Here is a 22,428-nt window from a genome sequence, read left to right as displayed (position 1 = left end):
AGTATGTCCAATATATATGCCTTATTGCCTCTGAACCTGCACCATTGAAAGGTATAAAGAGGATCTTCCTCCCTCTACTCCCGTACCTCACTTACGATCTTATCATTCATCGCCTCTTGATCTAAATCACAGCAAACTGGTCACGATGCATTTCTCGACTCTCTTCCTTTTCTGCAGCGCCTTTTCTGGTCTATTGGCGAGCGTGATTCCGGAGTCACGTTCGGTTTCCGAGAATCCCCATCAACTGTCAAAAAGATTCTGGCCAGAAGCTTATTGTACGGATCTGGCGAAATCGGAAGACCCCAATTTCGGGAAACCCGACTCCAGCCCTGATAAACAGGATGGAGACTATGATCCAACTATCAAGTGGCCTGCAGGACAATTTGGAGGGCCTTCTAAGGCTGAATGGGTGCAGCTCGTTAAGGAGGTTAAGCATAATTGGGCAATGTACAAAGCTGGTAAAATGGAGGATTGGCGTGGCAGGTGGTGTAGGGCGAAGGAGGCCCTCTGTATCATGTAGGCTCGTTTCCCCTCCATCTCCAGCTCATCAAATTAGCAAGTAGCAAAGGCTAACGCAGAGGATTTCTGTTTTCCAGTGTTCAACATCCTGTGGTTTACCATGAAGGTCCAGATCTAAAATTTGGTTACATCAACGTCGCCAAACTCAACGTTGAAGGTGGTAAGTGATGCCCATCTTACTGACTGACTTTCAACTCAAGAAGAGTTTTGGCTAAATGCTCATTGCACAGATGAGTTCAGATTCTACAAATACTGGGAGGCGGATGTAACATTCAGGGCCCCGGACGTGGTGAGCATGCCCGGCTAAAAAGTTTTTATACAGAAGAATATTTCTGTTCTTGAGAGCTCTTTTTGGTTGACTTTCCTCCAAAATCTTTTTGCTGAGATCGTCATCTAGGATGGTTCGGTACAAACCTACTTCGCTCACGGTTTCTCCTGGGTCTGCGTCGTAGCCCCGTTGAAAATCACCTTCATGAACTACGAAACGGATTTAAGTCTATTTAAAAAGGGACTTCGTGGGGATATAGAACTAGCTAAAACGCTCCAGACTGGTTGCAGATGCCACTTCCCAGTCACCGATGACTTCATCGTCTGGAAGTAAGCTATCGCAGAGTTGTGCAGGGCGATTGGTCTGTTTCATGGCTTCACTGCGAGTTAGAATGGACTGAACGCTGAAATGCGTTGTATCATGCATGAAGGACTCGGGAGATATGGAGAGTAGCATTTCCGACGACCGAAAAGGTGATGGGAGAAATCAGTTTTGGAAGAGAAGTACCTAGAGTTTATGTTCAGTTCTCAAAATTATAGTCTGACAATTTATAAAGCCTCATATGTCTAGTGCTTTCCATAACATTGTGTTTCCTTAAATATTCCGTGGTTGTTGGCTTTTGATAAAACAGGCCGTCGGCAGCATATTTAACTCTTCCCAAAAATGAAAGCTTCTTAGAATCGCAGGCGAAAGGCTTCTAAGCTATTTTGAGAATGAGTTTAAGTTTCATTGCCATGGTGTCATGACAAACAGAGGATGCTGAAGGTTTTTATATTGCTATGTAGACTTGCTAAGGATGGAACGTGGATGGGGCTTTGAAGAACCTCGCGAGCTTGTACGCACACACCCCATAGCGAATCACGCGACTTTTGAAACATGGCAAGGCCTCTCCTTCTTCCAACTGCCCAACACGTGTACGATCATCTGAAAATGGCCGAGCCTTTGGACTCCATCGTAGCTCACAGCCGAAACGTTATAAAATCAACACACGGTCTACTGGTTTGACCTAGGGTGAAATAGGCCAGGCCTACATGCTGACCGTCTGGCTTATAGAACCTGTATTGAGTACGGTAGTGTGGTGGTGAGACGTAGTACCTAGTCGCATTTGTGATTCGATCCCGTATCTAATGCTTTTATATCTAGAATGTCCTATAGTAAAGGTGGGATCTTTGTATCAGTAGATCCAATGGGTGCATTGACTGCTTTTGCCGAGTCTAAATTAGGAACTGGACACCCGGTAATGTAGACTTGACTACAGGAGGAGTTATTTGAACGTTCTATGACAGAGGCGGGGCTTCCGAGAAGAGCAACTGCCTGGACGGCGCGACTCAGCACAGATACTATTCATTTGCTCTGGAGCGAGTTTAGAAGATCACAGTACATAGGGGTTTAGCTTACATGAAATCTTGAAGTACAAATTGGCGGTGCTGTTTCAGCTGAATTTGTGGCTGCCAAGCACCAAACATAGTAGGATGGCCGACAAAACCCTTCTGGACCAAGAGCTGATAGGGATTCCAATTCCACATTCACAATATTCCATGCCCGCCGCAACACGAATGCAAGAAACATGAGTACGTGGGCACCGATCAATTCAGGCTTTGCCTTGTGTGTTTAATTGAGAGGGAGACGTGTGAGATGCCGTGTAGCTACAAATCAGGGTCAATTAAAAAGGATAAATATAAGTGTTGATGAAGTGGCGTACTTTATTTGGAGCCAAAGGATATGGTAGAAGGTTGGGCAGGCAACATTCAGCGCTTCTGAATACTTCCAATGTTTAATCTATTTCTTCATGATCCTGGAACGGCCATATTCTATTGAACTCGCTCCTCTCTTCAACTGTATCGGCGCTTTCTGCCAGCTCCTCTTTCATAAGCTTCGCCCTCGCCCTTGCACTCTCAAAGTCCTCATTCAGCACCAAGCCATCAATATTAAGTCCAATGAAATCTCGGATGTGCTGCATCTGTTCGTTAACCCTGTTTTGCTTGGCATCCCTGTCGAGACACTCTTGGACTTCCACTGGGGAGTAGTGAACTGGGCAGTTGTCTTCTGGAGAAGCAATATCAGACCACTGCGCTACTGTCTTGATCAATTGCGTTTGAAGCGATGTATTATCACCTTCCCATGGCCGACTAGCAATATCGTAAAGCTGATTCCTCAAAATAAGGCTATGCTTTCCCATAGCGTGAAAGTGAGCCTTGTTGAGGGCACTGGTATGGCCAAGGTAAAAGTAGTGCACTTGCCGTCGCCGGTACCGTTCCATCTCCACTGCCTTGTCACTGCTCGTCATGTTGGCGAAATTCTTTGCAAGCTCTGGATGCCGGAAATTCTCCGAGTCATCATCGCCGTAATTTTGAAAATGCTTCGGGATTTTAGCTTGTAGAAATATTGGAAGGACAGTAGCGTGTTGCCAGTCGATGATGCCAGTGATGTCCCCAGAGTCGGAGACGAAGATATTGCTTGGCGAGAGGTCAGGGTGACGGATAGTAGGTACATTCAGCTGCTCCTCTTTTGGGAGATGGCACACAACAGCACAGCCCATGTAAAAAAGATCGGCCTCGCCGATCAGTAAGCACTCATTCCTCGTGAAGGTATTCTGTTACTCGTACGTCCCTTTCTTGAGCCACGACTACAATCTGTCAGATGAGTGCGTTTCTGCCTCCGGCTGACCGACGGGCCCTCGGAAGGTTCTTTACTGCCCACAAACAAGACCTTTCAAGCACCGGGTAGTAAGGCGCCCTTGGAAACATGACACAAATTCGAATCGGCGAGACCAATCTAGAAGCCAAGTCTATCTTCGTCATCGCTGGCTTGACCTATCAAAATGCTAGCATATCACGTGGACTGCCTCCACTTTACGCCTTTCAGTCGTCAACGGTCCTCACTAAGTATTATAAATCTGCGGATTGTAAACAGAACTTATTCGCCTAGCAGTTCCTGTATAACAAACCATCCTTTCCATTCATTCCAGCAAAATGGCTTTCAGCCCAACCGAGTACAAAGTCCTCAGTTTCGATATTTATGGAACACTGATCGACTGGGAAAGAGGCATTTATCAGGCACTCCTTCCACTCCTCTCCAAACTCCCAGAATCAGATTCCCGACATCCCTACAATCATTCATACGACAAGGATAGAGCTATAGCTCTCGGAATCCTCTCTTCATACACGAAACTCGAAGCTCAAATCCAAATCGAGCACCCCACTCTTCCTTACCCAAAGGTGCTGGAAACCATCTACAAGCGTCTCGCCGAACAGCTTTCTCTCCCTGCCTCAGAAGCAGAAATTACAGAATTCGGCTCGTCAATAGGAAGATGGCCCGCTTTTCCCGACACTGTAAAGGCGATGCGATCTCTCGGCAAGCACTACAAGCTCGTTGTCCTATCAAATGTGGATAAAGCCTCCTTCTCCAAAACGCTCTCAGGTCCTCTTTCCGGGGTTAAGTTTGATGCTATTTATACGGCTGAAGAAATCGGATCGTACAAACCCGATTTGAAGAATTTTCAGTACATGGTTGAGAATGCAGGGAAGAGTTTTGGAGCGAAGAAGGAGGAGGTCTTGAAGGTGGCGCAGAGTTTGTATCATGATCATATTCCGGCGAAGAAGTTTGGGCTGAGACCGAGTGTGTGGATTAAGAGGGGAGGAGATGATGCGGCGATGGGTGGGAGGTTGGAGGATGTGAAGGATCAAGTGCAACTTGCGGCTGTGTTTACGACCCTAGGAGAGTTTGCCGAGGAGGTTGAAAAAGGATTCGGGAAAGTCTGAGCCCAAGATTTCAAATTTGAGTGAGTACTTCAATGCAGCGGAAGGAGGATCAAACAGTCGAGAGCATGAAGAAGTTGTTCGGCTGTACTAGACAATGCTTGCGAGAATGGAATGAAAACACCTTCATGCGCTGATTGCATTAGTCTTGCAGCGCTTTACCTACTCAACTTTTTGAGGACTCTACCGAGTGGTGGATATGCAAACTTCTTCTACTTTCTCCCTTTGTTCAATCATCATCAGGAAGAGCATTGTTTTACTTCACCGTCCTACGCTTGTGTCCCCTAAATCTTTCGAGGGCAATTATTCTGCTCGATCTGCTGTCGCAAGTGCCATCTTGATGGGCTCCAACACATCTCCATCACGACGATTCCAGCGCGACCCCTCAAAGAGTATTACAGAGTTTCTCATAAGAGAGGACATTTGCGAAGCGTCTGACTTTATTCGAAGACCGTAGGGTACATTGAATGTGATGTCTGGCTTCAGGGGTGGGCACATAAAAGAAACAAGTCCATATAATCGTGTCGCCGCCAACAGAAAATCTGTCGCAACTGGTCCGTCTGGAGGCAGAGGCTGTTCAAGATGAGTTACAGACTGAGGCAGAAGATGGTCTGGTCCGGCTGAGGACGAGAGACAGCTGCGACAAAATTGAGGAGGAATTCAGAGACGCGTATCAAAACGTGGTCAAGAAGCCTTCAGACAAGGCTGTGCAAGCAACACTAATGTTTAAGATAGACCCGTTTGGACTCTACTACTGCAAAAGTCTTCAATCCGAGCAATGTTCTCTATAAATGGGTCCCAGAGACTTTCTACATGACTCGCGGAGCATTCGCCGTCCCAAAAAAGAGCGTGACAGTAGCTATACCTTTGCTCAAAGGAGAGTATACCGTAATGGAATATATGAGTCGTGGCGAGTCTGCAACTGTCACCATGGACTGGGCCATTGGAAGTGTAATACATATGGCTGGGGATTCTCTAGTGAAGACAATTCCGGAAGAGGGACAGCTTTCTTACTATTTGTCTTCCGTATGAAATATCAGGCCTAGGGTCGCAGAAACATGCCAGGGCGCAAATCTATCGCCAGACTTTCGGTAATGTTCTCCGCAGAGATGAAGTGCATCTCCCCATCCATTCCCATCAGTGTAGTGCTTGACTCCATGCAGCACGCCCGACAAAGACGAGCAGCGATGTCAAAAGAAAAACTCGTCCGTCGCGACTCAGCTCGTTGCGGTATGCCGTCCATCTTCATGCTTTCTTGGTAATGCTGAAGGTACTCGAGCAATAATGACATTTCCTGCTTCTGAACTCGTTCTAGCCTGTGGTTTATTAGCAGTCTGGGAGCGATATCATAGCCGAAAAGGCGTTCATACGCAGGGGTTGCCAATGTCACCCACTCAAATCCAATCTCCGCCAGAAGCACGTAATTGCTGCTCTTCTTGAGCCATTTCTTGATCTCATCGACCGGAGGATCCATCTTGGTTGATAGCCGTTTCAAAGCATCCGTTGTTCGGTTTTGTCCATGCTGTATCGCCCATATCGACTTCGGCCAGTTGGCAAAGAATGCCAAAGATCAACCCAAGGAAAAGCAGAGCAGAAATCTCCTACAAGCTTTCATGGACGCCATACCGTCTATGATTCGGAGAGCAGCTACGAGGCGCTCTTCGGGGGGGACCTCCGATCCCGACGAGAATGGAACATAAATCCAAAAGCTCAGCTCCCGGCCACGGAACAACGGAGGACGTTAATACGTGTGAGGCTGTCTGCAGCTTCCGTCTTCTATTGGCAGCTGATAACCCTTCTATCTCGCCGAGTATCTGCGCCGTGTGCTCCTCTTGAGCCGGCATGTCGTGGCTGCTGGCAGGTTGGCCAAGATCGATGCCGGCGGATGTTAGACTTTTCGAACATTATTCCGTGTTTGTTTGGAGTTAATCAGTAAGAAATCACTGCCAATAAACGAGCAAAGGCACTTTAATATTGAGGTTCTGAGGTAAGAGTCTTTTGTAACAGTTCAGTTGGCTTTGCAGTTTGTGCTAAATTGTGATGCCATGACTTCTTCTGGTAAGTTCGGTTAAGTCAACAAAGCTAGTTCACCTTCCTCCCCTTCAAACACCAGAACGGCGCATGACTGGATCACGAAACCACGATTTGATTTCTTGGCTGGCGGCAACGCACCAAATATAAGCAGATAACAGGTGGTGATTTGATCTCACGGCCAGTGAATGAAGTAGCAGAAAAACCGGAACAAACAGTGGAGGAGAAGCCAGGGCTGGGAATAAGGAAAAGGGAGCGGAAATGGAAGTGCAAGGAGAAACGAGATTTGGACATCTCAGCAGAGATTATCTACTTGGCAGACGGTTTTCACGTCTCCCTAGGTAGATATAGTTTCGATTATCACACTACCTAGTCGTTAGGGAAAGATTGGAAAAATTAGGACTTGGGAGGGAGTTGGGAGCTGGGAACCAGCAAGCGAGACGGGAAGCAAGAGCCTGCCCTGCCTCGCCTGCCTGCATCCACCCGAAACAAGATTGTGCGAACCAATCACTGCCAGAACCCCACGTTTCGACCCAGGACGGGAGTCGTTCACCTACTGAGCAGGCGATATGACAACACTGAGCACAGCTCAAAAAAGAAACTTGCCGGGCTGAGGCAAAAAAGTGTCAGTCCTGGAGGTATTGAACCACACCCGATTTGAACGGATAACCTTTCGATCTGGAGTCGAACGCGCTACCGTTGCGCCAGCGGTCCTAGAAAGACGATGAAGAAATGCTTTATTTAGTTAATTATACAATTTGCATTTGTGGGGGCTGAAAGAGTCGAGCCGAGGAAGAGGAGTACGGAAGCCGTTGTGGACCTGTGACGAAGCGTAGCCTCGCCTCGCCTTGTCTCCAAAATATTCCAATTCTTAACTTCACACCCTCTATCAATACATTCCAATGCCCCCTCTCCCCGCCACCATAATCCGGCACATACATCTCCCCTCCATAACACCGTTCCACATTGCACAAGCCCTCCAAACGCACCTCGTCTCTCAATTCCTCAGCTACAAGGCTTCTCTCTCGACGCCGACCCCATCACCACCCCCCATACCTACAATCCTTACTTTCGTACCAACGCCAGTCTACACAACTGGCCGCCGCGAGCATGATTCTCTCTCAGCCGAACAACTCGCGGTTCTGAAAGCGCCATTGACTCCATTGAGGAAAACTTCGCCTAATAGATTCAGGAACCCGGAGTGGGCGGCGGTTGTTCCTACATTGAGAGGAGGGCAGACAACGTTCCATGGTCCAGGGCAGTTGGTTGTGTATCCGATCTTGGATTTGAAACCTTTACCTATTCCCCAACCTTCCCAAGGTTCATCTCCAACATCCTCGTCAGAAGAAAATTCCGAAGGAGAAGTCCAAACGGTGGAGGCGGCGAGTAACCATGTCCCACTCTACAGCCTCTGGCCCAAAGGGCTCAGCGTACGCTGCTACGTGCATCTGTTAGAGCAAAGTACGATCAACACTCTCGCACATTGGACATTGAAAGGAATTCGGACCTCGAATCCAGGTGTATGGGAGGAGAGCGGCGAGCGGAAGATCGCTGCGCTAGGTGTACATTTACGGCGGAATATCACGAGCTATGGGGTCGGCTTGAATGTAAATACCGATTTGCAGTGGTTTGATAGGATTGTGGCTTGTGGATTGGTGGGGAAGGGTGTTGTGACCATGAGAGATTTGGGGGAGGAGACTGGGGCTTGGGATATGTATAATGGGGGCAAAGTACACCATAGAGAAGTGGAAGATGTCGTTTTAGCAGCGGGAAGAGAGAAGGGAGGCGATGGGAAGAGGACTTGGTTGGAGAGTTTGAAGGTTAAGAATGGGGTACAGATGAGGGCGAGGCTGAAGCCTGGGATTGTGGCTAACTCGTGGGCTAGGGAGTTTGCGAGGGGGCTTGTAGGAGAAGGTGGTGAGAAGTGTGTGGTGAAGGTTGGGATTGAGGACTTGGATGTCCCGGAGGCATTAGCTGCTGCGTACAAACGCGAGACGGAGCCTTGGAGACATGACTGGGAAGATGATTGGTCGGGTTGAGGAAACCACTCGGACTGGAGAGATATGATTCTCGACAGACGCTCAATAAGCTAGATCGATCAGAGAGCGAGGGCGGATACGAGGCTCGAAGTGCTCAATATTCATGATGAGCATCAGCTCCTTATTCATGCAATCGAAGTCGACACTCCACACCACCGGCCAAATTGCGCTTCGAAGGAATTTGCACACTCAATAATGCATAACTGTAAAGGACATGGAGACACGACATATAAAACATATGCCCATATATACTAATATATATGAAAATGACCGCAACTTTGTTTTCGCTGAGGGAAACTATGTTTTGATTTTCTGAATGTCCTCAACCTCAAAACACATGCATTATTCCAAGTATATCAGCACATATCAGAAGACCACAGCTCCACCTTATCATAGACTCCAATGCCAGACTAGACGCCACGAATACATCATTCCCTGCTATCTATTATCTCCAAGCACTGGTAGAACGGCAATGATTTCATACGAGTTCAGTGAAGGGCAGCCGTTATTGCGGCACCAGAAACAGCCGAAAAAGGAAACTTGCCGGGCTGTGGCAAAAGAAAAAAAAATTTGTATGGCAAAAGTTGAACCACACCCGATTTCACGGAAACCTGCTCTTGTTATTGGTAAGTCACAGAACCCGGCTGCTTTAACGGTACTCTGGAATCCTTCCCATCCAAATCACGACTTAGAAGCCGGACGGGAAGCCACTTGTACTAGTTAGTACACATATTAATGTCATCTCTAACGTACATACTGTATCTGATATCCATCAAGCCTGTCGAGTTCGTCAGCAAACAATTCAAAGTCTATCACCTTTCACTTTTTGAAATATCAGAAACGTCCTCCTCTCAACAGCTCCCCCGCAAGCGCAGGGGCACGAGTAGGATATGAAAGAGAAGAAGGATCTAAGTCAGCCAGAGCTCAGATCTTGTAGATAATATTGTTTCCGATCTCAATCTCTTTCTCAATCCCGAATCCACAAGACCCTCGCTTTAATGCTGATAGAGAAATGACTGATCGGCGAGAAATCCAATCCGGGGGAGGCGCGGATGAATTTGTACTACAAAAGAGAACAGAATGACCTACACCGGCGTTGAATAGGTTGTAAGCCAGTGAGAAGGGTCAGAAGCAATCTAAAAGATAATTACTCCGGGGCCCCGAATTTCGTCGACATTTTCGGAAGATTTCTGATTTTGTGTGACAAATCGTCAACCATACCAAATATGCACGGTAAACTGAAGTGGTTCAGAGTCGAACCCGCTACCGTTGCGCCAGGAGACCTCGATTGAAGTGATCTTTTCAAGGAGGGCCTGTCGACCTGCCTGAGGCCCTTGAAAGCTCGCTAGTCCGTCCGCCTGCCTGGGCGCTTACAGGTCAAGAAGGCTGAATTTTCAGCGTTCTGTAGGGCTGTCGCTCACGGCAAGATCCAGCGTCAAGACCTGTAGTTATGGCCGTTAATTCGCTTCCAGTAAGAATGAGGTGGGAAGGAAGTAAACAACTGACTTAGAAAGAGCTAATCGCCGTCCAGTAGGCTTCCTAAACAGCTAGACTTGCGACTTATTCCGTAGTTCGCAATTACATGATAGAAATTTCTTGACACATGATTACAGACAGAGGAAGAGTGTGAACACGACACGTCTTGTCCATCGATTTGTTGAAAAGGCCTGATAGCTCGTCTAGCTGAGGCAAGTTAGTATGTCAAAGTCAGCTAGTCCAAGGTCACTTATCACATGCCACTGAGATCCTCAATCATATCAACGACACGATGGAAATTTCTGGTTAGAGTACTGAAAACAAGACACCCCCGAGCGCCGCGCTATATGGAATAAATAAACAGACGAGCTCACTGACTCACCCACGCGCTCATTCACACCACCGCCAAGCAAGCATCACACAGACAATTCTCCAATTTTCCCTCTCCAGCTCTACTCCTTCCTCCATTACTTTTCTGCAATAATAACCTCCCAAACCATTCCCATCTATCCACCCACTCACTCACCCACTCCCCCAGTCCCCCAATCCTCTAACACAAGACCCGTATCCCAAGCCTAAAACCTCAACCCAGTACTACTAACTACCCAGATCCCAGATCCCAGATCCCAGATCCCAAACCCAGAAACGCACCGGACCGCCTCGCCATTAACTTATTTCCCGAGTCTGCTGCATGTACAGTATGCTGTATGTCGTACGGTTACGGTTACGGTTACGGTTGTATGCAAGTAAGTACTAGGGCTTCGGTCCAGCTTAGCTAACCTAGCTTAGCTTGGGGGCGAGCCGAACGAAGGCCAAGAGATGAGGGATATAAAAATTTATTTGTTCTACACTTTCACTTTTCTTGATCTTGGGGCAGGCACTTGGTCGGGAGGTTTCTTCCCGTACGTGAGGGACGGAAGAGTGCGGGTGTGGACGAGAAGTGTATGGGTGAGCAACGAGGCCACCAATCACATTTCATTCGAATTATGACATTTACTTGGCTGCAGTTACCTTACTACTTCAAGATTGAGTAGGTACCTTAGCCTCAACAAGAATGGGAAGTGGATTCGGAGTCGAAGTTTAGGGCTGAGGGAATAGATAGATACCTTAGACACGTGGCGTCTGCGTGTATTGGAGGGTACTTGCCTGATGCGGGATTTGTAGTCTATCTAGGTATTCATAGACACAACATAGAAGCGTAACAGTTAACAGTCCAAGATCTCATCTCATCTCATGGTTTCCATCTAACATGAAGGCATCTGAAGTGAGAGGCAAAGGCAAACCCGCTCGAAGCCTTCTCTTCATTCTTAGAGTTTTTTATTCCCCACCTACTCGTTCCACTCATCGCCGCGACCATCCACGATTCGCTTTGGTCCCAACTTATCGCCATACCCAGTCCTGTGCAACCACCACATGCCCTCAGTGTGCACATTAAATGAATTGAGCCAAGTACTGGCGCGCCATGCCGATATTTCTTGCTTGAAAATGGTAACGAACCGAAGTTATAACAACAAGAACAACCGTCAAAAACCCGAAAAGAATGCAACAACCGATGAAGCAAGTAATAAATAACGTAATTGCAAAAATGAACGCCCGCTTCCCCTTCAAATTTCCAGTCGCTGCCTCCACTCCATTTGAAAGAAAGGAAAATTTTGCCTAGGCAAGCAAGAAAGCAAATAAAGTAAACAGTAGGCTCCAAGCTCGTGCTGATGTATCTCATCTCGTATGTCTGGATCTGGTCTGGTCTGTGCCGCTTTTTTAGTTCTCAGTTCCCATCTCGATCTGAACAAAGCAGTTCTCCTGGCCCTTCCTCCCATCCCTCCGATGAATAACAGAATGAAACCCCCAGTTTATGATGATATTGTTGAATTTCGTAATGTCGTATCTCATACCTTTCGTTTGATATCTCACTCACTCTCATGCATACGCTTATCTTGTGCAATGCGACTGAATGCAATTCATACATGCCATGCAATGTCATGCTCAAAATCTCGACCATTAACAACACGCTCTCTGAATTTCTTCTCTTTCATACACCAAATCCTCCTCTTCTCCACACGTCAGCTAGACCGCTTCCTCACTGGCGGGTCTTCGGACTCAGGGGTCCATTCCTCCGGCTGGAAGTTTGGATTGTTGAAGTGGGCCGTGTTGTAGTGACTGTTCTTGAAGGTCGAGGTTTGAAACTGAACGCGCTCTTCTTGCCAATCGGTAGTAGCTGCAGCCGCCTCCCATTCGTATCTGCTGGGGCGAAACTGGCTTGACGTGGTGGCCGAACTGGGTGACGAGAGCTCCGATGAATGGGCCGATAGGGAAGGATGAGACGACAGAGACGGCCGATGCTGCTGTGGCGGCGGCGGGATGTGAGTGAGAATTGGGAGTTGTGCTGTCGGATGTGGGAAGGATGGGTGGGCCGATGTGAGAGTTGGTGAGGTTAGCGAGCTTGGGGGCGGCGGTTGCGCGGGAAAAGAAGCCGGAAGCGCGTTGGAGGAAGTTGTTGTCGAAGAAGCGCCAGGGGAGATCGGAGAAATTGATGCAGATATCGGAGATGGTGGAAACGTGTCGATCTGGTTCGAGTATTGTGCGGGAAATCCATGATTTGAAGCTTGGGGAGGGAGGGAGAAGCCTGGTATGCACGACAGGAGTGACATGTCCATTTGATCAAAGCCCTCCATCGATACGGGGGTACTTTGGATAGGCTGTTGAAGACTGAAACTGGTAGCTCGATTGACTTGGATGTTTGTATTTCGTGTAGCCTCGTCAACAGTAGCATTATGCGTGGTGTTGCCTTGATCTTTGTACAGAATATCGTAGTGACTTGGTCTATAGAGGAGGTGGATCATAGGTCCATTGGGGTTCGTTGGGATACCATTGGCATCTTCTGTCTGGAAAACATGGGTGTTGGCCTGTGATCCTGGACTCAGGTCGAGGTAGAGAATTTCCACAGAGAAGCCAATTGGTTTCAACAGAACATCAATCAAAAGGGTCATGCCCAAGTGATCAATCTCTGTATTCGTAACCAATATGCCTCCCTTCAAATATTCGTCGATTCCAACATCTGGGATGAAACCTTGATACATCGGAGGGTTGCCCTTCAGACACGAAGCTGCCAGAAGTTTGAAATGGTACACAATGGAATCGGATATTTCCTTGTTGTTGAAGCTTTCCAGTAGCAACTTTTCTGCTTCGCGAGGCGCCGTTTCCACCAGCTCCGCCAGGCTTTTCAGGAGGTCTGTTGTCATCTCCACCATGTCTTCGAAGAGCCAAGTTTCAAATCCTCCAACAGTTGTGAGAAAGTTGTTCAAGGATATCATGCGAGCCGTCTCCCCTTCCAGTTGATCTCTGTCGCGTTGTCGTAGTAAGGTCTCAAAGTAGGCAAAGCCGGCAGCTGCAGAAGATATTAGCAGTTGATTCTTTTCATCCATCTGCGCTTTGGAACAGAGCTTGTTGAAGCTTTGTTGTTCATGGAGCTCTTACCCCGCCATCCACAGTTCCCATCACCCAGGATCGGTCGATAATGCGAGTATTTCTGTGGTAGCGCCTGGCACACATCAGCGCGGGCCTAATTGAACTCTGCAGCTACTCACAGATGTCTTCACCACGTATATCGGGTCTGCCTTTGCGTATTCCTCGGTAATAGCCTGACTGCTCCTCTTCTCCCCCACCATCGGACCCTGCAAGGCAGTAATTAGCATTTGTCCAGTTGTCACATTCTCTTTCTCAACATACCTCCAAGACAGGATTGTAGTCCCTGGCCAGTGCCTCTTGGGCATCTATGTCGTGGGCGCTCATCTTGCGATAGTCTGGCGGGAGGCCCGAGCCGTGGTGGTCGGTGTTGGTGTTGGTGTTGGTGTTGTTGAAGTTCAGTGGGGATGGGCCACTGGTCTGGTTCGTAGCGGCGACGGGACTGAAGATGCGATCTCGAAACAACGTGGGTCCTCCACTGTGTACAACACCAGCAGAGGATTGGAATCCAGCAAATTCAGGAGGCGGTGCTGAGATTCCATATGACGAGAAGTAGGGCGTAGCTTGTGGTTGGAACATGCCTTTGCCGTTTGCTCCTGCCCTGCTCAAAGAACGGAAGGGAGGTATTTGCTGGAGCTGGAAGCTGGAAGCTGCTGGGCTGGACTGGACTGGCGGGGGTGGAGCTGCCCTGAAGCTTCGGCTGAGTTCCTGAGTTCCAGGTTGGTTGAGCTATTATATGTCTTTGTTTGAGCTTTGTCGTAGGCTCAAGCGATCCAGAAGGCAGGCAAGCAAGCAATTATCCACGAATGTAACAATCGGCCACTGGTACGGATTGTCGATTTTGCTGAGGGAGGTCGACCCGGATTGAGTTGTGAGGCAATTGCTGCAAAAATGGGTCCGGTCCTTTCAGCTGGCCTTGAATTGAAGAAGAGGAGCAATGCAATGCCGAGTTGCAAGACACAGGAGCAGAAAAGCTTGCAACTTTTTCTCGTCTACTCGTGTCACACAAGAGTATCAAAACACACCGGCCGGCAGGGAGGGCAAGGTAGGTTGACAAGGTAGGCAAAGTCAGGTAAGGCAGGCAGGCAAGGTAGGGAAGTAGTCAGAGACCCTAATGCAATCCAGTAACCGGGCGAGGTGCCAGTAATGGATAGAGCGATTGGCCTGGCCGTCCTCGTCCTTGGTATTTCATCCAGTCTCAAGTGTACAAGTCGAAGTATCGTGGAGAGTGGACGTAGGTTCTGTTGAAGTAGGTTCTGTTGACTGCTGGTTTCACTCTTCCTCTCGACGCTGGCAGTGGGCATCACTTCGCTCGCTCAACTCATCAGAAACCCCAGCAATGGCGACGACAGCAGAGCATAGGAGATGTGAGAGAGAGAGGAGAAAATGATGAGCGGGATTCCGGAAGTGCAGTGCAATTGAAGCGTAGTGTGCTCGACCCTCAAATCATTCCATCCATCTATGTGTTGTACAACAACAGCTGCTGCGCTGCGCTCCGCTGCAATGCACTCACTCACTGTACTGGCCCGGACGGCTCACTCAGATGGACTGCACTGCACTGCACTGCACTGCTGCTGCACAGCTGCTCATGCAATACTACCTACTACTTGCTACATACCGTACCGTAATGCCACCGCCCCGAGCCAACCCTCGCCAGCCCAGCCCAAACCAAACCACTCTGCCAATGCAGAAATGCAGAAATGCAGCTCCCAGCTGTCCAGCGCTCTGCTTGCTTGGTGGACGGCGACGGCCTGGCCCGAACTGAACCCTGACTCGTGGAGCGTTGGTGCCGTGTTGGTGCTGCCAGGCGCTACTCCTGTTGGTTTGTTTTTGGCTCACTTCCATTCCCTCCCCTCCCCTCCCCTCCCCATGCCCGTCGGCATCCTGTTCCCTAACTTAACCCTTCACTTCCTTCACTTCCTTGACCATGCTGGCGTGCCGTTGTTACTTCTCACTTCTCATCGGCGATGCGCCCACCACAATACACGCCGGCCTCGGTATTCAGCCTAAGCACCCGGCAGGCGCGCATCTACATGTGCGTGCATGTGGCTTTGGCTCTGTTGTTTGGCATAGCGATTGAGTTTCACTTTACAGGAGAGGAAGGCAACTTAGTCCGAAGAGGCTTCAGCTCCGACGAGGCCAAGTATCAAAAGACGAGCATCTTGTTGCTTGATCGTAGCAACAGGAAAACGACAGTAGCTGCATCAAGAAGCTGGAGAGAGACTTGGCTACTACACAGATAAGCCAGATCTCAATTCGACTTCAAGGGAAAAGGTTGATTGGCTTCGATCCGTCTCTGTTTCTATTTCTGTTTCACGCTCTTGTTACTGTTCGCCCGCTGCGTTGCTCCCTGCTATCTGTCTGTTGGAATTGATTCTGGCTATTATTACTGATCTACTATCTGTCCAATCCTCCCGTCCTTTCTCGTATGGACTGCCCCACCTTCCTGCTGCTTTCCGCTCCTGCCCTATCTGCTCACTTTCGTGCTGATGGCCCGGTATTACGAATATCCAATTCTCACATGAAGCAGACTTGGAAAGGACCTGCGTCTTGCCCTTTGACGTCCATATATCCCAATTTTCAAAGCGGAGATGCAATCATTGACTACATCGACCGAATCAAATCCGAGGAAATCAATATAAACCCCGGAAATTGAAGACGCGGAAGTGCAGAGCCTAGACTTTGCGATGCTGTACGCACGGGAACGACTCAAGGATGCTTCAAGTTGTGGAACACCAGACAGGTACAACTTGCAAATCTTCCGGTACTTGAAGTTGTGGTCAGGTAGACAAGGGAAGCAGCATGGGTGCCAGGCCGGAGTGCTGACCAGGTTGGCAAGTAATCCGGACGGCCACATTAGTTTGGACTGATATTATATGATCGATGCCCAGCATGATAGATGATTGCAAGGGACATGAACATGGTCGGGTCTCCCCTCCCACCTTTACCTCTAATATCTAGGTCTATGATACGCAAGTTCTGCCTACCACAAGAACACTTTCGGGTAAGGAACGGATTGATCAACTGTGTCATCCAAACTTCATCATACATCACACCTCCAGCCATGACTCGGAGATCCACTGCCACAACCAATATCACACAGACACTTCCAAGGTAAGTCACCGGTCCCCCCAAAACAGCAGTAACCCATGCCATCACAACACTAATGACACCACCCTTCAAGCCACCCCTCCACAACCCATGCCCATCCAATCAACCCCTTGGGCATCTTCCACCCCATCCTTCTAGGCGCTTACAGCGTCTATTACCCTAACACCTTCTGTTCCCTCCCCTCCCTGTCACACACCATTCGTCTGTCATCCTCCATTTCTGGGCGTGGGATGCTGCTCCTTCTGCTCTACCCCGCCATCAGCTCTAAGCAATCCCTCCCGCTGAAGAAACCATGCACGGCGTATGGCGTACGATAGATCACATTTCCGCTTCCAGCACGCAGGCAGGAAGTGACTGACATGGCATGCTCTCCACGAACCGAACGGGAGCAGGGGAAGAGCCCCCAAATGTGACGCTACTGCTGCGGCATCAGCTAGAATGCAATACGACGCTGGGAGCTTGGCTTGGGAGGAGATGTGATATGATGTGATATGATGCTTGGTTCGATGTTTGGGGAAGGCGTTTTGGACCCAGGTCAGCGTGCCCCCAACTTGCTGCAGCACGAACTTCTACTGGTATCCTAGAGAAAGTGCATGCGACTCATGTTTGGGACCCTCGCCTGACCTGCTAAGATCAAGCATCACATCGACATCATCTCAATACTTATCTCAATCTAAAGTTTCGGCAGATGCTTTCCCAGATCGATACACGACTAAGTCTAAATCCCATGTAGCTCCACCCCGCCACCAATATCACACCCGTCTCTCCACAACATCTCGGAAGCAAGTAACTACATCTCCACGAGCAAACAAGCAAGTACAACCGCAACACGATCCTGCGCCTACCTGCCTCACGGGTTTTTGCATCATCACAGGTCACGGCAGCGGATGGCTGCATGCTTACTCCGTACTTACCTCCCATCTTTCGCAGTGCTCACTGACTTCGCTTCACTTACACAACTACGCCGTTTGGGCGCAGCTCAGTTTCTACGTACCGGAGCCTTCATACCTTCCCTAAGTGTATATGCATGTCACAGTTACATCTACCTACTATACCTAGTCCATCAAAAGAACTTTGACTTTTGCACTTCTCATCTCATCTCACCACACCCCACAAAATCCTAGAAGCCAGGATAACAAAGCGGCACGATACGCGATATCAACACCCTTTGACCAAACCGAATCTCAGTCCGAAAATCTCATCTCATACCTTCGATCTTTTCTTTTTCCATACAACAATAATAGATCCCAGTCTATAGACTGTAGTCGATAGGTCCAGTCTTGCTAGTGTCAACATCTCGATCGATCCATCCGTCTGACATCTCACGCTACGTTAGCTAGGCTCTGTCGGTTCGGTACTTGTCCGTCCATACAGTAGTTCAGATGGCTGAGAGTTAAAGTAGAGTTACCGTACCTTCGTTGGTGGTGAGGTAAAGTACAGTAGCGCTTGTGGATTTAGCTTCCCAGCCACGGGACTTAGAAATCACCTTGATATGATCTAGGTCCATGGCTTGGGTGACATCGTTTTATCGGGAGAGTCAAGCTGGCATCTTTTTTTTGTGAAGTCACAGTAAGTTTTACTTGTCCTTTTAGCTACTCTACCTTCATAGTGGATGTAACTTCAAGAAGAAAAACAAATGTTTGGATCCACCTGGTTCCCAGTTAGGTTTTTTTATTTGCTAATCTTCATCTATCTTGTCAAGATAGCCAGATCGACTATTGACCTGATCATTAGATACTCGTTTTTCAATGGCAACTGTGCCGGCTCAGGGCCATTCATGGATTAAATAAACATTTAACATGAATTGCAAGTCCTGGCTGCTTCTACCTAGATAGAACTTTAGTTATCTACTCAAAATCCTGGATCTCATATCTCACATCTCATCTCAAAGCCACGCCTCAGCCTTCTACGCCTTCTCAACTCCTTCCCCGATCCCCGAACCCGACTATCTCCACATCCGATATCATATCATATCATACCTACCGTACTGTAGCACAACACATCACCCTCCCCACCAGGCAGCACCTGACGCACCACCAACTTAAAGCAAGATGAGATCCCATTACCAGCACCTTTTCCAACCAAACCAAGCATCCCTCTCCCGTCCCAGCCTCCAACCTCCAGTCTCCAGTCCCAGCGGATCCAGGCTTCTCTCCCCGACATCCCCGACCACTCACAGCTCGCCTGATTCAGAGAGTAGGATTATTGTCAAGGTCAAGGGGGTAAGGAGCGCTCCGAATGGGATGTGCAAGCGAAGCCACTTGGAAATGTGCTACTGTATTGACAAGGTAGCAGGGATGAGGAAGGGAGTGCCCGCCCGCGTCCGGGCGCGCGCGCGCGGGGGTGCACACCGGGAGGAGGGATCCCTCGCCTGTGTGGATTTAATAGTGGATAGGTGTTGGGATAACTTCTCAATTGCAATAGACAAAGGTTCAAGACTTAGGGGTAAATAAATTATTTCAGACTAAGGTATCAAGGTCTCAAAACCAGATTCAAAAAATTACAATCAAACTCTATCTTCAACTTCGACAAGACCTCCCAGCTCTAAATCATACCATATTACCTACCGTCACAAAGGAATAACAAGGAACAATCCCAGAGCCGAAGCTTGATTCCTTCCCTCTACCTGCCTGACCACGTTTCATGGATTCCCCGTCCAAAGCAGGCACGGTACGGGGGACTCTAGATGACGATCTTTGCGGCGGAATGGGTTCCCCGGATGGTGTTGTACAGTAGTGGCGCATATGTATCTATATCTCGGCCGTAACGGCTCCACGGTTAGGTATGAAGATTCAGGGTGGCGATGTTGACGAGCAGCGGGCGAGAGCGGGATGTGAAGGGTATATTATTAAATAAATTTTTCGGTTGTTAAGATCCAGGCAGGCTCGGCAGGCTACAGTAGGGAGTGGGATCGAGAGAAAGATGAACAAACCACAGTGTTGACCTAACTCTGGTCTCTATTTCATAGCGCGGCAGATACTAGAGAGAGGCAGAGAGATCTGGTGCCATTCATTAAGCCAAGCAAGAAAAGAAGACCCTGAAAGTAGGCAGGACCGTAGGTCCGGAAATCTTGGAAAATGTGACAAAAACATGCAAGCCATCAATTTTCCTTTCTTACGACGAGGGGATTTACAGTACAGCACGTCTAGGCAGGCACACACACTGGACGGGAGAAGTCAGTCATGTATCCTCCGACGTACACCCACTCATACTGTAGACCAACAGCAGATCCACATGGCTGCAAACAAGGTTGCAAAAGCAGGAAAACAGGGGAAGCACATCACTTTCATATCCACAACCTACCCGTTCACAGTCAACCGGATCAGATACCGTCTGGAAAAGGCATGTCATTCCAATCAAACGAGCAAATAATGTCATGCAGGGAAACATACGATATGCACGCAACCTGAAACACGTCCAATGGAAGATCCAAGGTTGAACTCCTGCTCCGATGCATTCTTGCATGTATGTAATGCCCTACCCATGCCATGCCATGCACGTACGCGAGCGATATCGCTGTCTGGCTCGTCTTCGCTTGCCTGTCTACCAACGTGCTGTAAATTACATTTTTCTGAATGAATCAATCGCTGTGCTTAGATACCTGCCCAATACGCCATAACAATCTGCAAGCATCCCGAGTTCAGTTCGTCTTCGTTGAAAATCGTTATCATTTCGTTGTGCGTGTTACCACCGGAAGCCGGAATTCCTTATGCGTATCACTCCTTTTCGACTAGGGCTTCATGCTGTGTAACCAAAGAGATCGTCGTCAAGAGGGGAAATCAAGAATGACGACGGTCCACTAGCACCACCTGGGAAATAGAAAAGATTAGTTAGCAATTAACCAACAAAATCAAGTGCTGATAGAGACAGCAAGTTGATAAAGTCGACTAACCACCACCCATCATCTTCTTTCCCCTACCTTTTTGCTTGGCTTGCGGTCCCCAGGAAAGTTTTGAGCCGACATTTGAGAATCCAAAAGTGTGCGCAAGAGCGTCGTCGCTCGTCTGCTGCACATCGGGCATCTTGAATCCTTCGCCGTCGGAGAAAACGGTCCGATAAAGAGTATCGATTGCAGAGGTCCATTCTGTCATTGCACGTAATCGCTCAGCGTCACTGTTGTCCTCGATCTCAACCGTTCCATCTTGCTGATTGATATTTCCTTTGACCTTCTTGTCGACAATTAGGAAACCTAGAATGTCCTGGACTTCAGTAACTGGGATCTTGAGCGCCTTTCCGATGAAGGCGAGGTTGAATCGGGTGTAAGGTGCGATAAGCTTCAGAACCGCCTTGGTACGCATATTTCTAGTAACCTCATCGATATTCTCGGCGATGAACGGATCGGATAGGAGGTCTCGGTTGTTGTTTAGGACAGACTCATACTGGTGAATATCATCACGTTGATATGCATCAACAAGGTCGGTCATTGCGGCAATTCGAGGATCATTCTTGTAGGGCTTCGTTTCTTGCGATTCGAAGGGATTGATGTCGGACTTCATAAGCATCGTCGTGAGCACCAAGTACTTGAGGACCTGGATTCTTTGCAGTGAACCAGCTTCGTCATAATTTCGGAAGGATTCGAAGAAGTCGCTCTGTGCATCCTTCCAATTCTCCTCGCTCATATGCATCTTTCCGCCACACTCCCGAATGATTCCCATGATCTTTGGGTGGGGCACCGCGGATTTGACCTTCAATGCGCGCTCGTAGAGTCTCTTCAGTTGTTTGTTGTTCTTCGTCTCGGCATACATCTGGATCTCATGGGCATAAATCTCCAAAGAATATGTGCCTTTACTTGGATCATCTGTACCATCTTCTCTCTCGCATGCCTTATGCAACTCGCGCAGCTTCTTTGTAACGGTCGCATAGTCCTTCCGGTCTAGGTAGAGCTTCGCTAGCTTGATGTTGGTTTTGAGCCACAGACGCTCGTTGTTTGTACTCTGGAAAGATTGCAAGGTTTGCGAGTAGAACTCCTCCATACACCGACCAGCTGCCTCACCTTCAGATCCCTTCTCTATGTAGTCCAGAATATTATTGATAGACTTCTCAGAATAGTTTCTAGTGACGGCGCTCTTGACATAGGTGAGTAGCTCAGTGTAATGTTCGACGGCCTGGAGGTCAGCACATATCTAAATTTCTAGGCAGTAACCATACCTTGTCATACAATCCTAGCTTGAATTCTAGCTTGATTGCTTGCTTCAGACCTTTGAACCCCCAGTCGCCTTTCTCTTGCTCCAGCGCTGGCACTCCAAGGAATTCTTCGATGGCACCTTCAGGGTCGGTGGTTTTCAGTTGCTTTGCGTTGTAGTATTTGTTCTCAATATCGACATCGCCACCCTCCTCCTCGTCATCTTCTTCATACTCGAAATCATATCTATTTTGTCAGGACATAATGTAGTAGACTGGGAGCTTGACCTACCCCTCCTGGTCGGAATCTTGCATGAAATCGTCGTCAGACATATTTGCTGCGTGTGAAGTAGATTACTTGGAATTCAAGGTGTCGCGCAAATGTTCTCGAGCTGGACAGAGAATTTCACGCGCGAGTTGGAAGGTCGAAAGTTCTTTGGAGGATGAATCCAGACGAGGTTGCTCCAAGGCTACGAAGCTCCAAGGCGGTCACTGTTTGCCTGGAGCTTTGACAGCTAGTGATTGGCTTTGTCTCGAAAAAGCTTAGCGCTAGCAGGTGTCCCGCCCCACGCTATCCATCAGTCGCGCGCCTCGTCAATTTATTTCATCAGCGAACACACCTTGCGACAACAGACAACACAAT

At 48.5% G+C, this 22,428-nt stretch overlaps 8 protein-coding genes and 1 non-coding gene across 9 annotated transcripts; 3 read left to right on the top strand and 6 right to left on the bottom strand.

Annotated features, from left to right (window-relative positions):
* ONS95_001601 (uncharacterized protein) lies at window positions 1–1,357 on the top strand. Its single transcript, XM_058494803.1, has 4 exons — window positions 1–516; window positions 597–679; window positions 750–808; window positions 917–1,357. The coding sequence occupies exons 1-4, from the start codon at window positions 146–148 to the stop codon at window positions 1,118–1,120; spliced, it is 717 nt and encodes a 238-aa protein (XP_058355110.1). The 5' UTR covers window positions 1–145; the 3' UTR covers window positions 1,121–1,357.
* A 1,204-nt stretch (window positions 1,358–2,561) lies between these two features.
* ONS95_001600 (uncharacterized protein) lies at window positions 2,562–3,326 on the bottom strand (the record flags this gene model as incomplete). Its single annotated transcript, XM_058494802.1, has 1 exon — window positions 2,562–3,326. One exon carries the CDS (start codon window positions 3,324–3,326, stop codon window positions 2,562–2,564), a length of 765 nt encoding a protein of 254 aa, XP_058355109.1.
* On the top strand, window positions 2,962–4,670 carry ONS95_001599 (uncharacterized protein). Its single transcript, XM_058494801.1, has 2 exons — window positions 2,962–3,389; window positions 3,472–4,670. Exon 2 carries the CDS (start codon window positions 3,760–3,762, stop codon window positions 4,546–4,548), a length of 789 nt encoding a protein of 262 aa, XP_058355108.1. The 5' UTR covers window positions 2,962–3,389; window positions 3,472–3,759; the 3' UTR covers window positions 4,549–4,670.
* Window positions 4,671–5,527: 857 nt separating this feature from the next.
* ONS95_001598 (uncharacterized protein) lies at window positions 5,528–6,019 on the bottom strand (the record flags this gene model as incomplete). Its single annotated transcript, XM_058494800.1, has 2 exons — window positions 5,528–5,861; window positions 5,916–6,019. 2 exons carry the CDS (start codon window positions 6,017–6,019, stop codon window positions 5,588–5,590), a joined length of 378 nt encoding a protein of 125 aa, XP_058355107.1. The 3' UTR covers window positions 5,528–5,587.
* Window positions 6,020–7,218: 1,199 nt separating this feature from the next.
* On the bottom strand, window positions 7,219–7,290 carry ONS95_001597. Its single transcript has one exon. It is a non-coding gene; the product is annotated as a tRNA-Trp (tRNA).
* A 169-nt stretch (window positions 7,291–7,459) lies between these two features.
* Window positions 7,460–8,889, top strand: ONS95_001596 (uncharacterized protein). The gene has a single exon (XM_058494799.1). It carries the CDS (start codon window positions 7,479–7,481, stop codon window positions 8,613–8,615), a length of 1,137 nt encoding a protein of 378 aa, XP_058355106.1. The 5' UTR covers window positions 7,460–7,478; the 3' UTR covers window positions 8,616–8,889.
* Window positions 8,890–12,151: 3,262 nt separating this feature from the next.
* Window positions 12,152–14,132, bottom strand: ONS95_001595 (uncharacterized protein; the record flags this gene model as incomplete). Its single annotated transcript, XM_058494798.1, has 4 exons — window positions 12,152–13,476; window positions 13,566–13,629; window positions 13,676–13,762; window positions 13,818–14,132. The coding sequence occupies 4 exons, from the start codon at window positions 14,130–14,132 to the stop codon at window positions 12,152–12,154; spliced, it is 1,791 nt and encodes a 596-aa protein (XP_058355105.1).
* A 2,277-nt stretch (window positions 14,133–16,409) lies between these two features.
* ONS95_001594 (uncharacterized protein) lies at window positions 16,410–16,709 on the bottom strand (the record flags this gene model as incomplete). The annotated part of the gene is made up of 1 exon (XM_058494797.1): window positions 16,410–16,709. One exon carries the CDS (start codon window positions 16,707–16,709, stop codon window positions 16,410–16,412), a length of 300 nt encoding a protein of 99 aa, XP_058355104.1.
* A 1,746-nt stretch (window positions 16,710–18,455) lies between these two features.
* Window positions 18,456–22,214, bottom strand: ONS95_001593 (uncharacterized protein). Its single transcript, XM_058494796.1, has 5 exons — window positions 22,078–22,214; window positions 21,813–22,032; window positions 20,584–21,769; window positions 18,542–20,473; window positions 18,456–18,491 (listed from the first exon to the last, which is right to left on the bottom strand). Exons 1-4 carry the CDS (start codon window positions 22,116–22,118, stop codon window positions 20,403–20,405), a joined length of 1,518 nt encoding a protein of 505 aa, XP_058355103.1. The 5' UTR covers window positions 22,119–22,214; the 3' UTR covers window positions 18,456–18,491; window positions 18,542–20,402.
* Window positions 22,215–22,428: the final 214 nt, after the last annotated feature.

Source organism: Cadophora gregata (genome assembly GCF_030347475.1).
Source record: "Cadophora gregata isolate MNR1 chromosome Unknown scaffold_10, whole genome shotgun sequence".
In the NCBI taxonomy this organism is placed as follows: domain Eukaryota; kingdom Fungi; phylum Ascomycota; class Leotiomycetes; order Helotiales; family Ploettnerulaceae; genus Cadophora; species Cadophora gregata.
The sequence above is the reverse complement of the archived record's forward strand: the minus strand, read 5'-3'. Positions and strand labels throughout refer to the sequence as shown.

What these genes read in the sequence shown, in the direction of transcription:
- ONS95_001599 (XM_058494801.1), top strand. Translation starts at nt 3,760, where the DNA reads ATGGCTTTCAGCCCAACCGAGTACAAAGTCCTCAGTTTCGATATTTAT.
- ONS95_001596 (XM_058494799.1), top strand. Translation starts at nt 7,479, where the DNA reads ATGCCCCCTCTCCCCGCCACCATAATCCGGCACATACATCTCCCCTCC.
- ONS95_001593 (XM_058494796.1), bottom strand. Translation starts at nt 22,118, where the DNA reads ATGTCTGACGACGATTTCATGCAAGATTCCGACCAGGAGGG. An exon ending in AGCTAGGATTGTATGACAAG is followed by an intron (nt 21,770 to 21,812) that starts GTATGGTTACTG and finishes GCTGACCTCCAG; the next exon opens with GCCGTCGAACATTACACTGA. An exon ending in ACCGCAAGCCAAGCAAAAAG is followed by an intron (nt 20,474 to 20,583) that starts GTAGGGGAAAGA and finishes TCTATTTCCCAG; the next exon opens with GTGGTGCTAGTGGACCGTCG.
- ONS95_001601 (XM_058494803.1), top strand. Translation starts at nt 146, where the DNA reads ATGCATTTCTCGACTCTCTTCCTTTTCTGCAGCGCCTTTTCTGGTCTA. An exon ending in AAGGAGGCCCTCTGTATCAT is followed by an intron (nt 517 to 596) that starts GTAGGCTCGTTT and finishes TCTGTTTTCCAG; the next exon opens with TGTTCAACATCCTGTGGTTT. An exon ending in CAAACTCAACGTTGAAGGTG is followed by an intron (nt 680 to 749) that starts GTAAGTGATGCC and finishes CTCATTGCACAG; the next exon opens with ATGAGTTCAGATTCTACAAA.